The sequence below is a fragment of the Orcinus orca genome, chromosome 12 (assembly GCF_937001465.1).
Source record: "Orcinus orca chromosome 12, mOrcOrc1.1, whole genome shotgun sequence".
NCBI lineage: Eukaryota > Metazoa > Chordata > Mammalia > Artiodactyla > Delphinidae > Orcinus > Orcinus orca.
The window spans coordinates 18,272,400-18,297,014 of NC_064570.1; the positions used below are offsets into that span (position 1 = coordinate 18,272,400).

General features: G+C 34.5%; 1 protein-coding gene, 1 long non-coding RNA gene and 1 pseudogene across 6 annotated transcripts in view; 1 reads left to right on the top strand and 2 right to left on the bottom strand.

Annotated features, from left to right (window-relative positions):
• LOC117196520 (uncharacterized) overlaps positions 1–24,615 on the top strand; it is a 194,841-nt gene that overhangs the window by 74,681 nt on the left and 95,545 nt on the right. The window lies entirely within an intron of this gene.
• Positions 1–24,615, bottom strand: part of ADGB (androglobin) — a 134,475-nt gene that overhangs the window by 8,407 nt on the left and 101,453 nt on the right. For 4 of the 5 annotated variants that reach the window (XM_033405334.2, XM_033405325.2, XM_033405350.2 and 1 more), the window contains 5 exons: positions 18,090–18,286; positions 15,908–16,019; positions 6,833–7,005; positions 2,167–2,343; positions 1,332–1,434 (listed from right to left, as the gene is read on the bottom strand). In XM_033405334.2, the coding sequence (XP_033261225.1) occupies positions 1,332–1,434; positions 2,167–2,343; positions 6,833–7,005; positions 15,908–16,019; positions 18,090–18,286 (762 nt within the window). The remainder of the gene's footprint in view (positions 1–1,331; positions 1,435–2,166; positions 2,344–6,832; positions 7,006–15,907; positions 16,020–18,089; positions 18,287–24,615) is intronic. The other variant, XM_049695374.1, reaches the window with a different exon arrangement.
• On the bottom strand, positions 4,223–5,452 carry LOC105748427 (calcium-independent phospholipase A2-gamma-like; annotated as a pseudogene).

A 24,615-nucleotide genomic window follows, 5' to 3' on the forward strand; every position in this document is an offset into this window, starting at 1 on the left:
TTGATATTTAATCAAATTTCTCTTCCCTGACGTTTGATACCTAACCAAATTCCTGTAAGTAATTTTTCATCCACTCCCTGCTAGTTAGTTATAAATCCTCACTTGTTTCTGTTGTTTTCAGAGTTGAGTTCAATCTCTCCCCTATTGCAATAGTCATAAATAAAATCTTCTTTGACATTTTTAACGTGTCCAGTGCAATAAATTTCCTTTTACATACAAATTAGCACAACATTTAAAAAATTAATAATAAAATCTAGAGCCTAAAGAAAAAGAACTGTATTCTATTCACCTTTATATTCTATTCACCTTTATATTCCTAACATTACATTAAACTCTACCAATTAGAGGAGTGAGTACTTTAGGAGTTAGAAATATTTCAAATCCCAACTTGGTCACTTTTTAGATGTATGGCATAGAAGAATAAGGTGACCATCTGAGCTTTGGTCTCTAAATCTACAAAATGGAAATAGTAAGGTCTACCTCATAGTTGCTGTAGGTTAAAGTGAGATAATAAACATAAAGCACTTTGAGCAGTGCCCATCCCAGAATAACAGGATTGGGGTGATATTTATTTTTTATCCCCTTCACATGAAATGTTAAGGGACATTACTTTTATAACAATTATTGAGTTATACTCCTGAAGATGTAAAAGTGGAAAAGCACGATTTGGGATGTGAATGTCTTCAGCCTCCCTGGACAACTCAGCATGGTGATAGATGGAGGTATAGCCAAGTGTTTGTGGGAAGAGCCCTGGGGTGATGGAGAGCTCTGTCTGCATGCTGCCTCTGTCCCTGGGTAGCTTGTGAATTTAGCAAATTACTCTGGGCCTGGGTCCTTACTGGCAAGTTGGAAATAATATTTATATCAGTGAGTTGATGTGAGTATTGGATGAAATAATTAGTATTTTATAGCTCCAGGCCCATGGCAAATTGTTCACTGAAAGTAGTTAGCTTTCTTACTTTGATTCTTATTGCTATTGTTTATTGCTATTGCGATTAGAAAGGTGCCAGATTTATAGTTGTGAGCCTGCCTTCAAGTTCACATACTGCTACCTTCTAATGAGGGTTTCATCTTTTTTTCAGCTTATTTCTGGTTTCATCTTTTCTTAAATGGGGAAGATTGTATCTACTTGGGGACAAAGTGAACACCTGCTTGGCAAAAAGAAAATGCTTGAGAATCTATTTTCTTACAAAACTGTCTATAACTTTACAATCCTATAATGAAATAGATTCTGAAATTTTTCTTTTTACCAAGCATGACTTGCTGACTAGCTTTGAAGAGGTGCAAGTAACAGCTTCGTGCTTGGGGCAGCTGGGGTAGGGTTCACTGACCTTCTTCCCCTTCTTTGGTTTGGCTTTCAGACATAGGCACACACTCAGCATCAGGTGTTTTCTTAATGAACCGGCTGAGATAATGGAGACGCGCCTGGGCAGCCTAAAGGACAGACATTATCAACACACATTACAGGCAACACCATCTCAACAGTACTCAAAAGACACAGGAAAATGTGAATGAATACGGCAGTCTGAACCAGACTGGCTCTTATGAATTACCAAAGAAAAACTCCAATTCTGAACCATCCATGATCTTGACAGTGATTTGTGAGAACTAATGAAGAAGTCCTAAAACTCATACGCTGTGCATGCTAGCTTAGATCCAGGTGCTCTTGAACCTTTTTCATCTGCCTCAATAACCCTGAGTTGGGGACATGAAGCACATATAAATAATAATGTTTCACTATGGCAATGATTCTTATCTAAAATATAGAGAGGAGGAATCATGAGGTATGTGTATTCCACAAGGGCAGCACATGATTTTTCTCTATCTAAGCACATGAAAACACATATTAAACATTTTTATGCTTTCTTAGTTGGGAGTGTTAAGGACAGAGTGTTAATCCCAGATGATGTGAAAGGACAAGGCTACCTACAGTTTGGGCCATAAGTGGCACCATTATGTGCTTTGCTTTTGGAAGTCATCTGGGTATCCGGATAATAACATTTCACTATGTGTTCAAATGTGGTCTTAATATTTAGTTAGTTGATGCCTGACAAAATTCCAGATATTTCCTAAAGGAAAGACTATGTTGTTTCACCAATATGGCTCTTGCTTCAGACCACGCCCAGGAATGAAAGGTAAAAGGACAACTTTTCAAACTCAGGTAACCTTGATCGATCTTCCTGGTTCAGTCATCTCCCAGGCCTGCTTCATGGCTCGGATTTCATCTGCTCGTTCTGTATCTTTTTTCACTTCAAAAAAGTCTGCTTCATTGTATTCAGTGACCAACCTCAAAATCCAGTAGGGTTTATTTGGGTCTTCTTGTTGAGGGTGAGCAGTGGGTATCTGGCAAAGTAAAGTAAAAACCTTGGGGTCAGATGCTTTCCTCCTTTCAAAAGGATCTAGATTTTACCCTATGACCCATAATTTCACTTAAGTATTTAAGCCAAGGGAAAGGAAAACATATATTCACAAAAAGATTTGAAAAGAATATTTATTATAGCCTCATTCTTATTAGCCTAAAAAGGGGAAACAATATAAATATCTGTCAACTGATGAATGGATAAACAAATTGTAGTATGTTCATACATGGACTACTACTTAACATTAAAAAGTAATAAACTATTAATGCATACCACAGTGTGGTTGAATTCCACAGACAGACATTATACAGAAATAAAGAAGTTGAGCACAAAAGAGTACTTCTTGTATGAATCATTTGTATGAAATTCCAGAACAGGCAAAACTTGCCTGGGGGAGAGGTATGGGGATGACAGAATCCACTGCAAAGAGGTTTAAGGGAATTTCTAAGCTTATGGAAATGGTCTATAATCTAAACCTTGATAGAGATGTGGGTTACATGGTGAATTCACTTGTCAAAACTCACTGAATTGCACATTTAAGATTGTTGCATATCACCCTATGCAAATTTCACCTAAAAACTGTAAATAAAAATAATCCTAAATTGCACTTAGGCTCACTCATACCATCTCTTTACAAGAATGAGGGCAAGAATAGTTGATCATTTCCAAGCCTGGATATACTTGATATATATTCATTAGGAAAGTTAACATTTTGCTGTCTTGTAGGATCACTTTCATGGACCTTAGGCTGGGAGCAGATTGACATAGGACTTGAAAATGTCTAGATAAGTGAGGCTTATTGGTAGCAGTCTGTTAAGGAGACGAGCTTGAGTCTGATGAGTTACTAGCATTTTACTTAAGACTGAGACAATGTCAGTAATCCATATTACATAACGCAGATGGGGAAGTGGAGATTGGGGGGCCACTGAATAAAGTTTTCACGTGTAGTTTGGTTTTAAGGTTATCAAAAGACCTCCTAGCTTTCTGCAATATTCCCTTAATATTCTGATGAAAATTTAAATCTCACAATTGGATATTCTTTTATTTCTTCCTTCTAAAACACAGTACATAAGCTTTTACCACCTTTTATATTGCTTGATAAGTGAGTTTTTCAGAAACTTCTCTGGGATCAAGTTTTGATTAGGGAAGGGAGCACTATGAAGAACTAAGGGAAGGCCACATGTCTATAATAATTTATGGATTGAATTTAGCTTATTTGCTTTAAACTTGAATGGTTTTGTTGTTGTTAATGATAGGACTATTTTCTCAGAAAATTCAAATAATTGATTTTATAAACTGGAGTTACATCTAGAAAAGTTAACACACAGCATTATCTTGAAGTTTCAAGGGGAAAAAAGTGGTTGACTGGAACTTCACCTATGTTTTTGAGCAAAACAATGTTGAAAGAAACACATTTTGAATAGAAAATTTTATCTGGCTCTTTCATATTTCAAACGTAATTGTAATTTGACAGAGAGCGTTCCATTTGTCTGCATTTGTTTAGATGATATTACACTAAAAGGCAGTATTTGGACTGTAGAATGTAGCTAGTGAGAACATAAGTAATATAAATTTAAGAAGAAATTAGCTTTTCCATATGAAATAAAATAAAGGATCAAATAAATTCAACATGATTCTGGTGACTAAAGCAAAACTACAAAGTATATTATTATAGTTTTTGGTTTCCTGTTTGGCCCATATGTTAAACTTTCAAACATCAAACAATATAATACTAACAGCTACTAAAACCAACTAGCACAATATTAAGGTTCCTAAAGCTTAGTTCATTTTTAATGTCATAAAAACCCAATTCCCATTTGAATTCTGTAACCAAACATACCTTTTGTGCTTCACAAGATATTCTAAACATTGTCTCTTTCAGGATTCCCTAGAATTCATGAGTATTTGAAAGTTAACTCAAACTGAATCCCACAATTCCTTACTAAATTTGGTGGATCTTCTGAGCAGGCTTTCATTTTGGAGAATATGCATACATTCTTCAAAATTTTGAAAAGAACAGAGGCTTTCACACATGTCAGTTTTTAGTTTCATCCAATCATTAGTTTTCTGAAGAACTTTTTTCTTGACAATATTTTTGCAAGTTTTTAATTTTTTTTCTTCATTTCTTTCTATGTACTTCAACTCTTTTACCTGCAGCTTATCCAGCTTTTCATTTTAACTTTCATCTAGAGGTAAAGATTTTACGCATGGCAAGACTGAATCTAAAAATAGGTGTCAGGAAGTAATATAATAGATCATCAAGTATTATATGGGCTTCTTCTCTATCTGTAGCACTGTTGATAACTTTAGACAGTTCAAGCTTGTGTATGTCACCGTGTTTCTCACATCACTTTCATGATGTCCAATGTCATAGGCACTCTAATGGTATGTCTGACCAAAGACATTTACACTCATGCATTGCTAATGCTGAGGGGTTATTCGGAAGCAAATCTCCATTGTGATGAAGATCATTTTCCAAATGCACACTTTGCAAAGTAGCCTGGAGCAGCAGATATGGCTCTAGTGGCCTTCCACATCTTATACTGACAGCCTCCCAACTGGTAAGAGTTGATTCCAGGAAAATGACCATAGTTTCAGAAAACAAAAGTTGTTGGCACTTTCCCTCTGTTTACCATGGTAATTACTGCAGCTACCTTAGGACTTCTGGGATTTCTTGCTGTTTCTGTCATTGGTGTGTATCCCATTCTATCCTTAAGAATATTTCCCCAAGTTTGTCGTAAAATGCAGGGCTCCAACTCATTTTGACTGTTCCAACAATGATATTTTGTGAAAACACATCTCATCCTAATTTTCGATAAAGTTCCTCACATTCATCCAAGGGCATATGAAACAGCCCCAACATGAAAGCTAATATGGCACCTGTACTTCCACCACAAATGCAGTCAGAGGGCTGGTGAACTGGCTTCTGAGTGAGTTCACCTGATTTCCGCAATGTCTAAAAAGCAACCACACCCCTTGTTCTTCCATCATCAGTTGTGCGAATTAGGATTCCTCTTTCTTCACTGGATTCATGCAACCAAATTAAGGCCAGAATTTCTCTAACTGCAGCCTGAAGAATGCCATCCTTAATTTGTCTCAGTCATAATAAATATGGAATAATTCTTTCATTGGCAGCCACTCCTTTTCCCTCAGGAAATTCTTGAAGATGAAAAGTCAGTTGTTCAACCCTATTAATGCAGAGCTTTGGCTCAGTTGTTCTTAATGCTTGAATAAATGCCCAGGTTCTGTCATCAGTACTCATCCTGGCAATCTTGTCTTGTTGAAGAGATAAATGCTTTTTCTTCTCTCCGTTTTTGTCTTTGCTAATAGTCTGCTCAGTTTTTAACTGCCTCTTCCTGTTCTTTGGACTGAATCATACTTTAATTTGGGAATGTATCCACCAATTTAACCACCTACACTAAAGTTTGTACACCTTCAGTGGGATGAGAAAGAGAGTTAGCTGTACTTTGTTTAGTAGAAACTAGAAGAACCTCATTTGTCCTCTTCTTCCTTCCTCTGACCTGTATCTGGTACAGCTTGTACTCTTTTGTCTGGACTATTGCAGTGCTTTCTGGTGGTTTTCCCATCTCTTATCTTTTCCCCTTTAATTTCATACCCTTAAAAGTCACCAAGGTATCTGAAATGTAAATCTGATCATGTCAGTACACTTCTTAAAGTCAGTACACTTCTCAAAGTCCCACCTCCCAGCCCTGTGTAGCCTAAGCTGTGATCACAAATGATAGGAAGATTTTGTCCTCACAGGTAATTTGTTTTGAGTTCAGTGTTTTAAAATAACTTGAATTTGAGTATCTTTAGGACTCTGCTTGCACTCCTCAAACTTGCCACCCACATACTATTCCTTACCCTTAATCATTGGGATTACCTATCTGGTCCTGAAAAAATTTGGACTCAGGACCCCTGGCTTGTAGATAGAGTCTCAGCTTTCTAACCAGGCTTTCTAAAAGGCTCCCCTCCACCTGACCCTTACTTACCCTTCCAGCCTCATACCCCATACCTTAGTGGCTCAAAAACCGAATTGTGTTGGATTTTTGCCTCTGAATGTCTTTGCTCACTGATTCAGTTCAGGACTCCTCTAGGCAGAGGCTGAAATAGGTACCTATCCTTTCTACCCTGTGCATACCATATCTAACATTACAACTCTCTCTTTACTTTCAGTCTCCTCCATTAGACTGTGAGTTCCTTGAAGGTAGGGACTTTATAATATTAATATTAGAAACCCAAGTCCCCAAAACAGTGTCTTACGTATTAAAAGCTCAATTAACACTTTTTGACACTAAACTAAGGAAGACTGCTTACAGAAGGTGCCCAAGGAATGACTTTAAGGTATCTAGATGATTGCTGGAAACAGGGAGATGGAATTTTTCAGGTTTTACTCAAAAGATATGGGAAAATAGGGACCCAATGAATCTAAGTTTATTAAATGACTCCAATAAAAAAAGCATCACACCCACCTGAGGCTCAACGCGAGGCACTTGTTTTTCTTTGGCTATCTTTTCTTTCTCAGAAGACTTTTCTTTGCCTTTCCTTGTTGTTTTGGAAGTTCCTAAAGATTTTTGTCCCTCACTAATAGTGTGGGAATCTGGACTTCCAAAGGTAATTAATTCCTCATGTTTCTCTCCATGTGCTAGAAAAACAAAAAAAGGAAACCAGTGAGTCATGATATAATAATAAAATCATGTCATGTAGGAAAAAGGGAAGAAGTCAGAAAAATGGTTAGTCTAAGGCATTTGGATTTTTTTCCTTTTTTTAAACAAGCAGGTGAGCAAACAAGCAGACAGCCCTTTTATAAAGATCTGTGTGACTCTGTTTTATACAATTGAGAAATAATTCACATACTATAAACTTCTCATTGAAATGTATAAATCATGGTTTTGGTTTATTCATAAGGTTATATAATGATCATTACTATCTAATTTGTTTCTGATCTGGATGCTCTCAGTTCATTTTCTTGCCTAATTGCCTTGGCTAGTATCGCCAGTACAATATTGAATTGATTATTCTCTGCTTTAATATTTATTATTCCCTTTTTTCTGCCTACTTTGTGTTTACTTCTTTTCTTTCTTTTCCAGTTTTCTAGTTTTTTAAGGTGGAATATTAAGTTATTGATTTGAGATCTTTGTTCATTTTAAGTGTAAAAATTTATAGCTATAAATTTCCCTCTTAGTACTGCTTTCATTGTATCTCATAAGTTTTGGTATGTTGTTAGTTGTTTTTCATTCATCTCTAAGTATTTTTAAATTTCCCTTATGGTGCACTTTATTTCTTCATGTGGATACAAGTTACTGCATAGTGTCCTTTGATTTCAGCCTGAACGATTTCCTTCAGTATTTCTCATAGGGCAAGTTTGTCAGTGACAAATTTTTTCAGTTTTTGTTGTTCTGGGAATGAGGCTTTGAAAGAGATTCAGTTCCATTTTCCTGTACCAGGAATACAGGCTGTTAGTTTTCAAGGTTACTGCTGACTGGAGACCAGGGGATGGGACTGGGGCAAGTAAAAATGTCATAAAGCTTACTGTTCTTAAAGAGATATGGCTGTTTTTCTTGAATAAAGCCTTTGTTAATTTCCAGAATTCTGAAAAGTTGATTCTGATCATCTCTGCCAGTTTTTTCATTGTTTTTATGGAGGAGTAAATTTTTGGAGTCCTTTTTCCTGCTATTTCCATTGGTGTCCTCCTGGATTTCTCTTCTTATTTGAAGCTTCTGAGTTATCTCTGCATGCTGTTTGCCTGGGGCAGAGTCCTGAGAGAACGGAGAACTCACATAGGCCAGGTCTCTCACAGCTGCCTGGAGACCTTGTCATAAGAGCATGAAATATCAAAAAACTCTGTGGAGTATGTGAGATTCCATACTAAACAGCTCAGCTCTTGAGTGTGATGAGTAGGCAAAGAAAAAAGTGGACTGATTTAACTTGTGAGCAGAAAAGTGAAAATAATGAGACCACAGAATGAAAATAAGGTTAAGAGTAAGAATGAGGCACAAGGGTAGAAATGATGAGCCATAGAAACTGAATCAAGAGAAAAAGAAAGAAGAAAAGAAGACAAAGATTTTTATAGGAAGCCACACAGTAAAATCACCTTTTATCAGAAACCCAGGATAGAATGTAGAGAGGCTGCAAAGGACATATTTTCTCTTTGGTTCTTTGATATCCTTTGTTAACCAAAAACTTTGAGGTTGAAGAAACACTATTTGCACAGAAATAGAAGCCCATTTATTTCAGCACCGCTTCCCTGCAGAGGCTCCTCATGCTGTCTCTGCTATATAGAGATGGTGCAGTACCAGCTCTTCATCTTGCCCAATATGAGGTGACTGGGCTTCGACCAGTCTCAGTGGCCACAGCTACCACCTCACTTAAATCCAGGTCCCAGAGATCTCAATGCCAGCAAAATCAGGAGTTAACTACAGTTTAGAGATCTATCTGTGGCCAATGCTACATAATAGTACCTCATAAAAACCGGAGTAGACGAGTTCATTCTTTTTATCTTGTGCAGCCAGACAGCTGTGTTACCAGTTATGCTATGCTTACTGTAAAGCAGCAGTTCACAAATTTGATGAATGTATGAATCACTAGGGAGTCTGGAAAATGTAGGTCTTGAAGCCCAAACCCCAGAGAGTCCAACCCCTTAGAGTTTGATATGGGGCCCAGGAATGTACAGCTTTAAAAACTATCTCAGGTGGTTCTGATTCATACTTAGAGAAACACTGCTTTAAGAAATGTATACAGTTTTCCCTTTCCTTGGAAGCAAATGTTGCAAGGGGATGGGCGGAAGGGAAGAATACCAGTGAATTAGAGTTCAGTGAAGCTGAAGGTTCCTTTACAAGAGTGGTTTTCACACTTTAGCCTGTGTCAGAACCACCTGAAGGGCTTGTTAAGAAACAGATTTCTGGACCCCACCCCCCAAAGTTTCTGATTTGGAAGGTATGAGGCGGAGCCCCCAAATTTGCTTTCTAACAAGTACCCAGGTAGTTCTGAGGCTGCTGGTCCAAGGACTGCACTTAGAGAAACACGGGTTTACATTTAGGAGGGTATAATTACCTTTTCCCAATATGAAGGATTTCGCTTTATGTTCTATTATTTTTTCTAACAAATACCCAAGTATTGGGAGAGCAAATGATATTTGTTGAATCCCTACGATGTTTCTTTCTCTTTTAATTCTCAAAGAATCCCAGCAGGGTAGGTTCAGAGAGTTTATGTAATTTACTCAGACTCTCCCAACTGATAAATTGAATCAGCATTCAAGTAACAGTTCAAAGGACATGTCAGTCCCTTTCAAAATCGGAGTCTTGTAAGTCACCCCATCAGCAAAGTAAAACAGTAATTGCGAAGAATCCAGATCTTATTTCACTTGGTGCCAGTTATTGGCTGCTTTCAAAGTGGGCACAGAGCAACTGCACAACCGCAAGTGGACTGTAAGCACCGTGATTTTACAAGGGGGCAGCTTGCCTTTCTGCCAACAATCCCAGCCTGCTGAGAAGTGTTGTGCTAGGGAAAATCCTTTGTTCAAATAATCAAAAGACTTAGAAGTGAATCCTGGATCAGCCACTGTAGGTTAACTTTGGCAGGTTTATTGTATTCATAAAACTTGAAACCTAAGACTGTGCCACAGGCTTTAAAAAAAATCAATAAAAAACATTTAAAATAGGATCTTACCTAGTATCATACACCCCAGGTTTTTAAGATGTTAACAGATGTCAGATGAAATGGAATCTCAAGCTGCTCCATTAGGTATTTCTGGTGCTTTCTTTTTCTCACTACCCATAATTCTTAGTGTTTGAGTCATACATTTAGGCATGTTTGATTCCACTCAAATTAACATACTCTAATATTCAAGTTTACATATGTGAACATTTACTAGAGTGTGAGGCACACAGCAGGTGTATACCATCCTCTTTCTTTACATTATTAATATATACAGTAAAATAATTTCCATATTATTTAATGGCTTACAATATGGTAACTTTTTCTTCCAGGAATTACAAGTTCAACAAAGGTGAGGATACCATTACATACTTCATTTTAAATTCCTAATTTCACCTAGTGTAGGGCTGAACTCATAGTATGTATTCATTATCAGATTGCCTAAGTTTAATATATAAAGCTTTATAGGGAATCTGTATGTGTTGGGAGCATATATGTCAGTAAGATGCAAGAATAAATATCCTAGTAGGTCAAAATTGTGAAAAATGTGACCCCGCTTTGCATAGTCATGTAATTAGGAGAATTACAGAAATATAATTTTGATTTTATGATTAAAATTCAGTGCTTAGATTTATATATCCAGAAACTAAAAGTGGTTGGGATTTGAACATTAATATAATTTCTCAACTAGAAAACTTGTTTACAACAAAGTATACATTTACCAACTACAATCACACTTGGTAAATGTAAACAGAAACGCCATGTATATATGAATATATAAATATATATAGTAAATATATATAGTATCTACAATGCTTGGTTTCTTCAAATACTCTGAACTGGATACACCATGCATGTATTGTGCCTAAGAAAAAGCAATAATATAATATTTATTAGAGTTCAGGAAATAATGTTATAATCCTGCTAACAAAGTTAGCAGTGGGACTTGAAACCAAACACTTTTGAGAATGATAAAGTTTAATGCGAATAGATTAGAACTTCAAGTATGCAGGCCAGCAATATAAACAAAAGGACTCAAAATAACAAGACCGCTAATTATGTATAAAGGCAGATGATATCACTAAGTATTACCTGCTCAAGATTCTCCATTTTCTATTTTCTTAAGTGAAAGTAAGCAATTTTTACTGAAACTTAAGTATTGAAATATACTAAAGGTGGCACTGTTGCTTCATGTTAACCAGAGGCCAAACTTCCTAAAATTTTATAATAGAAATAGCCTAGGTTGTACCATGTTTCAGGCCTTATATTTTATCATGAGTTATAAAGATGTAAAATTTTGAAAAAAATTAAATTATATATTTTAAAAAATTATATATTTTATTTCTCATAATAAATGTTTCAGGCCTTATATTTTATCATGAGTTATAAAGATGTAAAATTTTGAAAAAAATTAAATTATATATTTTAAAAAATTATATATTTTATTTCTCATATAAATTAAATCAGTAAATAGGGCAACATTTCCATTTAATCTACATAAAATTTTAAATTGGGTCATCAATGTACAAATAAAAAAACACTTGACCAATTTATGTTTGATATATTTATAATTGAAAAGCAAGCTAAGTGAATAATTTTAAGACATTAATAACTTAATTTCTCTAAAATATATCACACTCTTAAGGTTAAAGTTTGTAGGTTATGAGTTGTAAATATAATTGACAAGTGGAAGTGGGCATATTGATATGTTTTAATTTAAACAAATTGGCTAACTAAAAAAACATATTTATAAACGTGAAATTAGAGAAGGATTATTCTGAATTCAAAAGCCACTTAACTTTCAAACAGATTGAAACATATTCTTTCAAATAGATAATTTTCCTGGTTCATTTTAAATACAATTCAATCCTGAATTGCTTTTCTACTTTCAGCAAAAAATGTATTAGGTGACACAAGGTGTCATTTAATTTTAGCAGCTGATCATTCACACATAAACTTGTCAAATGTGATGTCAAAAAAGAAGACATATAATTATTCCTAAAGACTTATTTTCTAGTTGGAATACACAATAATGATAAAGCCATTTTCTGAAGTGCTACTAGGTTCTAGGAACTTTATATATATTATCTTGAATCTTCCAAACAACTTTGAAATAGAGGAGTTATTATATAATATAGGGGTTATTCTAATTTTGCAGGTGATAACCCAGTTTCAGGTAGTGGAATGTACAGTAGTTAGCCACTCTACTGTATTTCTCCACTTAATGTTAACTTCCTTTTAAAAACTTAATTCATATTATTAATTTTGTACCATAATCAAGATCTACATTTTACATTACTCTAGTTCATAAATTATACTACCGTGTTCCGTTACTGAAAATCCATCTGTGTTGGACAATTTGAACTTGAGAAACGTACATTACATTCCCAGGACTTATTTATCATGTAAATGGAAGTTTGTGCCTTTTGAGCACTTTTACTCAATTTCTATGTCCCGCAGCCACCTCTCTGGCAGCCACCAACCTGTTCAATGTTTCTATGAGTTCCATTATTTCAGATTCCACATGTAAGTGAGATCATACAGCATTTGTCTTCTCTGTCTGACTTATTTTCTCTTATCGTAATGTCCTCAAGCTTCATTCATGTTGTTGTGAAAGACAGGTTTTTCTTCTTTTTATGGCTGAATAATATTCCATTGTGCATACCTACCACAATTTCTTTACCCATTCATCAATCAATGGACACTTGGGCTGTTTGCATGTCTTGGCTATTGTAAATAATGCTGCAATGAACATGTAGGTGCAGATATCTCTTGGAGATAATGTTTTCATTTCCTTAGGATATATACCCAGAAGTGGATTTGCTAGATCATATGGCAGTTATAGTTTTAATTTTTTGAGGAAACTTCATCCTCCATCCATAATGGCTGCACCAATATACATTTCTACTAACAGTGTACAAAGTGTTCCCCATTCTCCATATTCTTGCCAGTACCTGCTACCTCTTATCTTTTTGATAATAGCCATCCTAACAAATGTGAGGTAAAATCTCATTGTGGTTCTGAATTACATTTCCCTAATGTTTAGTGATGTTGAGCATCTTTTTGTGTGTCTGTTGGCCATCCGTATGTATTCCTTGGAAAAATGTCTATTCAGGTCCTCTGCCCATTTTTTAATTGGATTGTTTCTCCTTTTGATATTGAATTGTATGAATTCTTTATATATATTGGATATTAACCTTTTATCAGATATATGGTTTGCAAATATTTTTTCCCATTCCATAACTTGCTTTTAATTTTATTGATGGTTTCCTTTGCTGTGCAGAAGCTTTTTAGTTTGATGTAGTCCTACTTGTTTATTTTTGCTTTTGTTGCTTATACTTTTGGTATCGATACCAAAAAATTATCATTAAGACTGATGTCAAGGATTTTATCCCCTATGTTTTCTTCTAGTTTGTAGTTATATACAAATTTTAGGATTTTACTTTTTCTGTGAAAAATGCCACTGTAATTTTGATAGAGACGACATTGAATGTACACATGTCTGTGGGTAGTACAAACATTAAAAAAATATATTGGATTAGAAGCCAGACCTTCAGGCAGTAGCTTTTAAAGTATGCAAATAGACCTTTCAGGGAAAAACTGGGAGATGGGCAGTTCTGTCTGCTGTCTCTGCACTGAGCCCTGGAGGCCAGAGCATCCTTGGAAGCCTACTAAGAACTATTTGCTATATAGTCTTATGGGTCTTGGTGGACAAAACCCCATTGGCCTTTAGAGCTAGGTGTTTTGGGTGCCAGTCACTCATGTGGAAATTTTAATAGCTGGAGCACTAGACGTTCAGTCCAAACCCTTTGCTTTGGGTGTTGTGAGTTCCCTTCCAATTGTATGTCACTATGCTGGGTGTGGGGTTTATGGCGAGAGTATATCTCAACCTTTACGATACGTTTTGGTGTGAGTTTTTCCATTTGCCTGATGTGTAGGAGGTAATCAGCTGTGTATCTGTTTCTATGGGAGGAGGTAAATTCAGGAGCATCCTATGTCACCATCTTAAACCAGAATTCAGTTTTCAACTCTTTTGTGTAAATACTAAAGAGCACAGTTACTGGTTACATAGTGCCAATGAAAAATTAATTAGTTGATCTAAGAAAGAAATGGAAAAGTTTTTCGAGTCAAATTGAGGATTATAACCCAGGAACAGCATTTCAGAAAGCTCTGAAAACTGTTCCACCCATTAGAAGTCAAGGCATAGTTATATAAGGTTTTTGAGACAGAGGGCTGTACATTAAATGATGAATTATTGACAGTTTACACAATCCAGATCTAAGTGTCATCTTGTCCCCTTACAAGATCAAGAAGGAATGTTATCCTTTAGGAGTTGTCTTGTTGATGCCAGGAGAATGTTGCTTTTTATGGTTGAGAAGGTATTTCTGCTGATGGGGGAGGTTTGGTAGATGTATAATGCAGATGCACAATGCACAGTAGAGGGGAGAGAGGAGACCAAAGGGCAGAGAACATTTTTTATGTTCACATATTTCTTGTCATGCCATACAATGTGAATTTTATTTCACAACAGTAAATGCATTTTTAGTTTCATAAGAAACCATGCACCTCATTGTTCACTGCAGCACTATTTACAATAGCCAGGTCATGGAAGCAACTTAAATGTCCATCGACAGAGGAATGGTTAAAGAAGATGTGGCACATATATACAATGGAATATTACTCAACCATAAAAAAGAATGAAATAATGCCATTTGCAGTGACATGGATGGACCTAGATATTGTCATACTGAGTGAAGTAAGTCAGACAAAGATCATATGATATTGCTTATATGTGGAATCTAAAAAAATGATACAAATGAACCTATTTGCAAAACAGAAATAGAGTCACAGATATAGAAAACAAACTTATGGTTACCAAAGGGGAAAGGGGGTGGGGGTGGGGTAAATTGAGGGTTGGGAATTAACATATACACACTAGTATAGATAAAATAGATCATCAACAAAGACCTACCTACTGGATAGCACAGGGAACTCTACTCAAAACTCTGTAATGACCTATATGGGAATAGAATCTAAAAAAGAGTGGATATATGTATATGTATAACATTCACTTTGCTGTACAGCAGAAACTAACACAACATTGTAAATCAACTATACTCCAATAAAAATTAATTAAAAGAAAAGAAACCTTGAAACTTGTCTTCCAACTTGGCTGTACCATTTTGTATTCCCGCTATCAATGTATGAGAATTCCTGTTGCTCTGTATCCTCACCAGCTTTTGGTGTTGTAGTATGCTCTTTTGTATTGTATAGTTTTATTTTAAAAATAATGTACATATGTTAATTTTTATGATTAGGCAATCTTGCTTAAAATTTGAAAAGAATATACATTGAAAATACTCATTCCTTCAGATTTAATTATTATACTGCATAATGTGATATAGTGCTTAGGAGTAGAGGCTATTTCAAATTTTTTTTTTAGTCTAAAGCATCAAACTATCATTTCCTTCTCAGGAATATTAAGAGTAGTTCACATTTTAAAAAATAAACCTGAATCTTCTTTCAGTAGGAGATTCTCCTTCTTTTAAATATTTTTAAAAACTTATCTTTAAAGTTATACTTTCCCCAAAACTTGGACAAACATAATTTTATAACTAGAAAAGTTTCCTGTACCTTTGTTAGATAATCATCTAGTAATTTTTACTAACTGGACAAATTTGTTTAAACTAGCCCTAAACAATCATATATTTTTGGTTTTTATAAACCAAACAGCAAGATTTTGAAACATGTAATCAATTAACAGAACAGGAAATGCCACTGGATTAAAGTACAAATTGTAAGCAATAAGGTTTTAATAATTACATGATAAATTTATTGTTAAATATTTCTAGAAGATATAAAACACATGAATAACATTTAGGGTGACATACCTTTGTTATCATTTTTCTCTAAGTCTTTTTGTGCTTGAACAAACATCAGTTGACTTTCAGTGAGAGGCCAACTGTTATACAACACCAAACACTGTATAATATACTTGTATACCTAGGAAATAAAATGCAATAAACAATAAAAATAAACGTAGGATTTTAGGCACATAATAAATGCATATTTTCTGGATCATATAATAATACTTTAATTAGATACTGTCAGATGTTCTCCAAAATTCTATAATACCACAGTCTATAAAAGTTTATCCTCACAACCCCACGAATACTTACCATCATATATTCTAGTATTTATAACTTTTGCATTCATGTTTATAAATGAAATTTACTTATTTTACTTTTGCTACTTATCAGTTTTGGAATCAGAATTATATTAATCTCTTAGAAAGGATTGGAAGGTTTGTATTTTTTTTCTGTTTTCTAGAACAATTTACTCCTCAAAAGTCTGTTAGATCTATCCTGTAAAGCAGTTAGGCCTATAGCTTTTGGGAAAGGTAAAACTTTGATTATCATTTCAGTTTTATTATTCTTATTTATTCTTATTATTTTATATTTTCTTTTTTTTTACTGGAGCAGGTATGCCATTCCTCCCCCAACTCCAGGAATTTTACATTTGAAACAATTTTTGTCAGTTTTAAATTGCTAGTATAGAGTTGTATATAACACTTAAACTTTTTTTAAAACCTGTTGTTTGCATTTATACCTCTATCCTAATTTTTTATTCTGTATTTGATTTATTTATATTTTCTTTCTTTTTTTCTTACTTGATTAGTCTTACAAGAAGCATGTTTACTTTATTAATCATAAGAAAGCATAGGTTTTATTAATTTTCCTAAATTTTATTCCCTATTTCATTAATTTCTACTCTCATTTTTATTAAAACTTTTTATTTTTGAGTTATTCTTTTACTCTTTTTCTAACCTTTTGTTTTAATAGCTTAGTTCATTTGTTTAATCATTCATACTTTCTGACGAATTAATTTGAAAGTCAACATTCCACTGAATGCTACTTTAGATGTGGCTTACAAATTTTGATTTGTAGTTTTTTATTTTTATGGAGTCCTGTGTATTTAACAGTTTCTTTTTTAATGATTTTTTTAAACTAAAGAATTATTTAGTATATTTCACTGTGTTTTCACATTTATGGGATTTTAAGCAGTTAATTACTAATTACTGTTGCATTATGTTCAGATAACATTTACACAGTATAGTTTGGTTTTTATTGAGGCTTCCTGTGTGTTCTATGAAAAAGTATATTCTCTTTTATTAGGTGGAGTGTTCTATATAGATATCTAAAAGATTAAGCTTCTACTTAATACTTCATATCCTAATGATCAAATATATTGTTTTTTAGCTTGATCTACTTGTTTCTGAAAGATATGTGTTAAAATATTCAACTCAATTGTTAACTTATTTTTCTCTACAGCTCTAATAGTTTTGCTTTTTATTTATTGAGTCTAGGCAGTGAGGTGCCTATATGTCAGTTATGGTCATACTGCTTTATTTTTCCTTTTATTTTTATATAATATCCCCCATGAATCCTATGTATTGAGATATTAAAATATCATCACAGCTCTCTTTTGGTTGAAGTTTAAACTTTCTGTGCTATTTTGTTTAAAAGTGTCACCTTTAGACTACTTACAGTTGGATCTTATTTTTTATCTAACGTTAAAATTTTATCCTTCTAATTGATTAATAATCCATCTGCATTTATTTTAATTACTGCCATATTAGGATTTATTTTTGGCATTTTGTTTTTATTTCTTTTAATTAGTTAATTTATTTTCTTGGTTTTCAATGGATAAATCATGTTTTCTTTTGCTGCCTTAAATTATATGCATTGTCCTTTATTTCTTCAATTTAAGGCACATGCAAGTATGTTTTTCTTAATATATGAACTTTTCCAAAGTCTCATAACCACTAACTCATATATAATGTAAGATAATAACATCTACATTATAGGGTTAGTGTAAAAATTAAATTTGCCACATATTTTAAAATCTTGGCACAGAGAAAATTTTCAATAATTCTTCAATTCTGGTTATACACTACTGGCACTACTTATAAAAAGTATTATACATGAACAATTTTTAGGAAAATAATTGTTGCAATTTACGTTAAATTTTTATGAGCAGTACCATTAAATAGTTCTTTTAAATGTAAATTACCTGCTGTGGTGTGCTAGCATTTTCTTCTATAGTGGGTACAGAGATAGTTTCCTCATCCAAAATAGGCTGACCAGTGTCTACTATTGCACTTCCAGGTCTTTTATAGGATTTATGACCTCCTGGGACAGATTTCTTCTTAACGTAAAATTCTTGCTCTTTCTTGAATGAAGCATGAGTTGAAAGAACTTGCTTGCTAGCTGAATATGAGAAATATTAGGATTAAGTTAAGATATGTGGAATGCATAGTTATTACTGACTGTGTTATTTAGTTATATCCTTATAGAACACTCAAAGGGACAGGTCAATTTGTTTTGTTTTAATGAGATAAAAACCAACATCACTGGCTTCTTGAAAATATTCTGGTCTTAAAGAAACTTAGTGTAATGGTATATGACTTGCATAGAGCAATGCATATTCTGAGCCACCACTGATTGATAAAAGATTATACAACAATTCAACAATTTCTCATTCATTCTGTGCCGCTCGAATGACAATAAGCTAATACCACACACTCTGACTTCTTCAGCGTTTAATACTATGTGTGTGTATGTTACTGTAATTTTTAATTTTTACAGTCATTATTTCTTAATTAACAGATAATATAAATACCATTGGAAGGGATACAAATAGATATGTGCTGGATGTTAATTAATTCATCAAACATGTATTGAGGAAACATAAGTGAAGCACACAGGGAAATTTGGATTCCAACCATGACAGAATAATGGGCATTGGATTTATTTTTATACCATAAAAATGATAAATTTGGACAAAATGCATAAAACAACTGCTTTAAGCCGGAGGACAATAGACAGCCCAGGACTGTGATCCTTGAGAGAAGGGCAATATTCAAGATGATCTCTCCACTTTCCCACATTTCTGCCCGTGAAGATCTTCTCACCCATGGCACAGGGAAATAAATAGAGTTCAAACAGTGAACAGCTGTGTTGTCAGATTTAGGAAGCAAAGATTGGAATTTGAGGCTCCTGAGACAATTAGAATTTGTGAGGCAGGGTACCAGAAAGCAGGCATCGGAGCAGCAAAGGAACTCACAAATATGCATAGGGGTCTACTTGAGTCTTTAGCTGAATTTTAAACTTCGTTTGTACAAATACCTAACGATGCCTGGTAGACATTACTGGAAGATTGTGAGTTTAATGGAGATTCTGAAGGTTGCAGTGTTGAGTTGAGAGACATTGGAGTTCTGCCAAAATGAAGAAAATTTAATGAAAACACAGAGCATTCAGCTGAAACTCAAGAAAGGGTATTCTTTAGAGCTACCCTAGCCCTGGAGTAATGGAAACTCTAGACCTGACTTAAGAAAGCTTAGAACAAAGTTTTGATAGGATTAAGCTAAACTGTCAGTAAACTGTCTGCCAGAACAAAATTCAACACTCTTTTGATGAAGACAGCATAATCTAGAGTCTTGGTAACGTAGCAAATACAATGGACAGTGCACAATGTAACCAACAGAAAAAAGTCAATAGAAATACCCTTAGAGCTGACACAGATGTTGGACTTAGCAAACAAGGACTTTAAAATAGTGATTAAAAATGTGTTTAAGGATTTAAGGGAAAAGGTTGACATAATGAAAGAACAAATGGTGAATATTAACAGAGAAATGAACTATATAAAAAATAAAAAGAAATTCTAGAGTTGACTATAACTGAAATGAGACATTCCTGGATGGACTTAAACATTGTCAAATTTAGAAGAAAAGATTAGTAAACTTGAAAAAAAGCAATAGAGATGATCTAAATGGAAGCAAAGAATAAAGAAAAATAACTGAACAGAGGCTAAGTGACCTATGGTACAATGCTGTAGTGGGTGGAATAGTGACCCCCCCTCCCCAAAGACATATGTCCACCTAGAACCTCAGTATGTAACCTCATTTGACAAAAGGGTGTTTGCAGCTATAATTAAGGTAAGGATTCCACCATGAGATCAACCTGGATTAAAGAGGACCCTAGATCCTATGATGAGCATCCTTAAAAGAGAAAAGGAGAAGACACAGATACACAGAATGAAAGTCATGTGAAGACAGGGGCAGACATTGGCACAGATATGCTCTCACAAGCCAAGAAATGCCAGGAGCCAACAATGGTTAGAAGAGGCAAGGAAGGATTCTCTCATAGAGGCTTTGATGGAGATATGGCTCTGATAACACCTTGATTTTGGACTTCTGCCTTCCAGAACTGTGAGAGAATACATCTTTGTTGTTTCAAGCCACCCAGTGTGTGGTAAATTGCTACAGCAGCCCTAGTACATGAATATAGCTATCAAATGATAAAATTTATGTGTATTCTTAGTCCTAAATGGACTCAATTCTCCGCTCCTCCAAATTCTTATTTCATATTGAAAAGGAATATCCTTGGGCTGCAATGACAACTCAAACACTGTTTCCAGGGTCAATAAGAGAGAAGAAAAAGAGCCCTGCCTTGTTTGCATTTATTTTAGAAAGGAAAAAAAGGAAAAGTATCAATATTAGACAGAAAATAGGTAAAAGACAGTTCTTTTTAGTAATTTGCTTATATACTTGAGATAATCAGCATAAACAATATTGGGAAAAATGAGAGATCAGGAAGAGTACCAGCCACCAAATAGTTAGGTAAAGGTCAGCTAGAAGATATAATAAATTTTAAAACAAAACATGATGACAGAATTCAGAAAAAGCATATTTATCAAAATAAATGTAAATGAAGGGGCTTCCCTGGTGGCGCAGTTGTTGAGAATCTGCCTGCTAATGCAGGGGACATGGGTTCGAGCCCTGGTCTGGGAGGATCCCATATGCCACAGAGCAACTAGGCCTGTGAGCCACAACTACTGAGCCTGCGCGTCTGGAGCCTGTGCTCCACAACAAGAGAGGCCGCGATAGAGGCCCGTGCACTGCGATGAAGAATGGCCTCCGCTTGCCACAACTAGAGAAAGCCCTTGCACAGAAACGAAGACCCAACACAGCAAAAAACTCCTACCCCCAACATCTTCTAAAAAAAAAAAAAAAAGGAGAAAAATGTAAATGGATTATATTACTCTATTTCAGAGACTAGAGTCTTTGATTGAGTGGAAAAAAATACCCATTTATAACAGAAAGGTTGAAAAACTAAGTGTATGAACCAAAATGAACATGCAAATGATAACAAATGGAAGAACAAGTGTTAATGTCAGACAATCTATTAAAGTTGAAAAAAGACTGCTTTACATTCATTTTAAAAATACAACATATCAATAAATATAAAGCAAATGTAGAACTTTATGCAACTAGCAATGTAATATAGAAATATGTAAAATGAAAAATATTAGAGAGATTTTTACTTTTTCAGAAATTTACAAGCCAATAAGATGAAACGTAAATGACAATTTAAATTTTTAGATATTTCAGCTACCAAGTTTTATTTTATATATATATGTACATATATAAGTGTACAGAGAGTGTGTGTGTGTGTATTTAGACATCAAATTATTTACCTTCAAAATAGAGCATGTGTTCTTTATAAACCTAAGTGTAACACTAACCAAAACTGATTTGAATTACACCACAGTAAAAACATCTACGCAATCCTCAAAATAGAAAATATACAGCCACACTTTCTAACTCCAAAAAATTAATTAAGATGTTAACAAGAAAAGACTAGCCAAAAGAGTTATTTGGAAATTGTAAAAATATTATAAATGTTAAAAGTTAAAGAGAAAATATGATCTAACAAACTAAATAAAACAGTATATTCTAAACATAGGAATTTATTAAAATATTATAGACAAATACATTTTATTTCAAGAATGATTCCAAATTAAAAATTAATTTATGAAATTCAAAGGGATAACATTTGATGATTTCTATAAACAACAATAAAGTAATTAATAAAGTTCCAAACCCATCCCATATTAAAATTCTAAGCTGTCAGTAGAAAAACTTTCTTAAATGTTAAAAAGGGCAATTATTAGAAGTCAACAACAAACATAATACTAAAATGTTATAAGCCTTTCTATTTAAGAAAAGGAAATATATCATCATCACTCTTATTTAACATAGGTTTGGAGATTCCCAACCAATGCCAAATAAAAAGTTAGACTTTTAAGAAGAAATACCCGTTACCAAAATTAGTAAAATCATAGTTTTGTTTAAAATGAGAATGCAAAAATAGACAATGGAGGCATAAAAGCTAAAATACTAACAGTATTTTTTCTGCATGATTACAAGGGATTTCTTGTTGCATTGTTCAAATTTTCTATTTTTCAAATTTTCTACATTGGACATGTGTTATTTTTATACTCAGAATCAAGTTCTTAAAATAACTGAATAGGGCTTCCCTGGTGGCACAGTGTTTAAGAGTCCACCTGCCGATGCAGGGGACACGGGTTCGTGCCCTGGGCAGGGAAGATCCCACATGCTGCAGAGTGGCTGTGCCCGTGAGCCATGGCCGCTGAGCCTGCGTGTCTGGAGCCTGTGCTCCGCAACGGGAGAGGCCACAACAGTGAGAGGCCCATGTACCATAAAAACAAAAAACAAAAAACTGAATATATCTCAGAGTATCACTGTTGTCCATTATTTCAGAAATAATTTGTTTATTAAAGCTCCTGTGTAGCCAGACTCATCAAGAAAAAAAGGGAGAAGACTCAAATCAATAGAATTAGAAATGAAAAAGGAGAAGTAACAACTGACACTGCAGAAATACAAAAGATCATGACAGGTTACTACAAGCAACTCTATGCCAATAAAATGGACAACCTGGAAGAAATGGACAAATTCTTAGAAATGCACAACCTGCCAAGACTGAATCAGGAAGAAATAGGAAATATGAACAGACCAATCACAAGCATTGAAATTGAAACTGTGATTAAAAATCTTCCAACAAACAAAAGCCCAGGACCAGATGGCTTCACAGGCAAATTCTATCAAACATTTAGAGAAGAGCTAACACCTATCCTTCTCAAACTCTTCCAAAATATAGCAGAGGGAGGAACACTCCCAAATTCATTCTATGAGGCCACCATCACCTTGATATCAAAACCAGACAAGGATGTCACAAAGAAAGAAAACTACAGGCCAATATCACTGATGAACATAGATGCAAAAATCCTCAACAAAATACTAGCAAACAGAATCCAAGAGCACATTAAAAGGATCATACTCCATGATCAAGTGGGGTTTATTCCAGGAATGCAAGGATTCTTCAATATACGCAAATCAATCAATGTGATACACCATATTAACAAATTGAAGGAGAAAAACCATATGATCATCTCAATAGATGCAGAGAAAGCTTTTGACAAAATTCAACACCCATTTATGATAAAAACCCTGCAGAAAGTAGGCATAGAGGGAACTTTCCTCAACATAATAAAGGCCATATATGACAAACCCACAGCCAACATCATCCTCAATGGTGAAAAACTGAAAGCATTTCCACTAAGATCAGGAACAAGACAAGGTTGCCCACTCTCACCACTCTTATTCAACATAGTTTTGGCAGTTTTAGCCACAGCAATCAGAGAAGAAAAGGAAATAAAAGGAATCCAAATCGGAAAGAAGAAGTAAAGCTGTCACTGTTTGCAGATGACATATGATACTATACATAGAGAATCCTAAAGATGTGACAAGAAAACTACTACAGCTAAAATGAATTTGGTAAAGTAGCAGGATACAAAATTAATACACAGAAATCTCTGGCATTCCTATACACTAATGATGAAAAATCTGAAAGAGAAATCAAGAAAACACTCCCATTTACCATTGCAACAAAAAGAATAAAATATCTAGGTATAAACCTACCTAAGGAGACAAAAGACCTGTATGCAGAAAATTATAAGACACTGATGAAAGAAATTAAAGATGATACAAATAGGTGGAGAGATACACCATGTTCTTGGAGTGGAAGAATCAACATTGTGAAAATGACTCTATTACCCAAAGCAACCTATACATTCGATGCAATCCCTATCAAACTACCACTGGCATTTTTCACAGAACTAAAAAAAAAATTTCACAATTTGTGTGGAAACACAAAAGACCCCGAATAGCCAAAGCAATCTTGAGAACGAAAAACGGAGCTGGAGGAATCCGGCTCCCTGACTTCAGACTATACTACAAAGCTACAGTAATCAAGACAGTGTGGTACTGGCACAAAAACAGAAAGATAGATCAATGGAACAGGATAGAAAGCCCAGAGATAAACCCATGTACCTATGGTCACCTTTTCTTTGATAAAAGAGGCAGGAATGTACAGTGGAGAAAGGACAGCCTCTTCAATAAGTGGTGCTGGGAAAACTGGACAGGTACATGTAAAAGTATGAGATTGGATCATTCCCTAACACCATACACAAAACTAAGCTCAAAATGGATTAAAGACCTAAATGTAAGGCCAGAAAGTATCAAACTCTTAGAGGAAAACATAGGCAGAACACTCTATGACATAAATCACAGCAAGATCCTTTTTGACCCACCTCCCAGAGAAATGGAAATAAAAACAAAAATAAACAAATGGGACCTAATGAAACTTCAAAGCTTTTGCACAGCAAAGGAAACCAT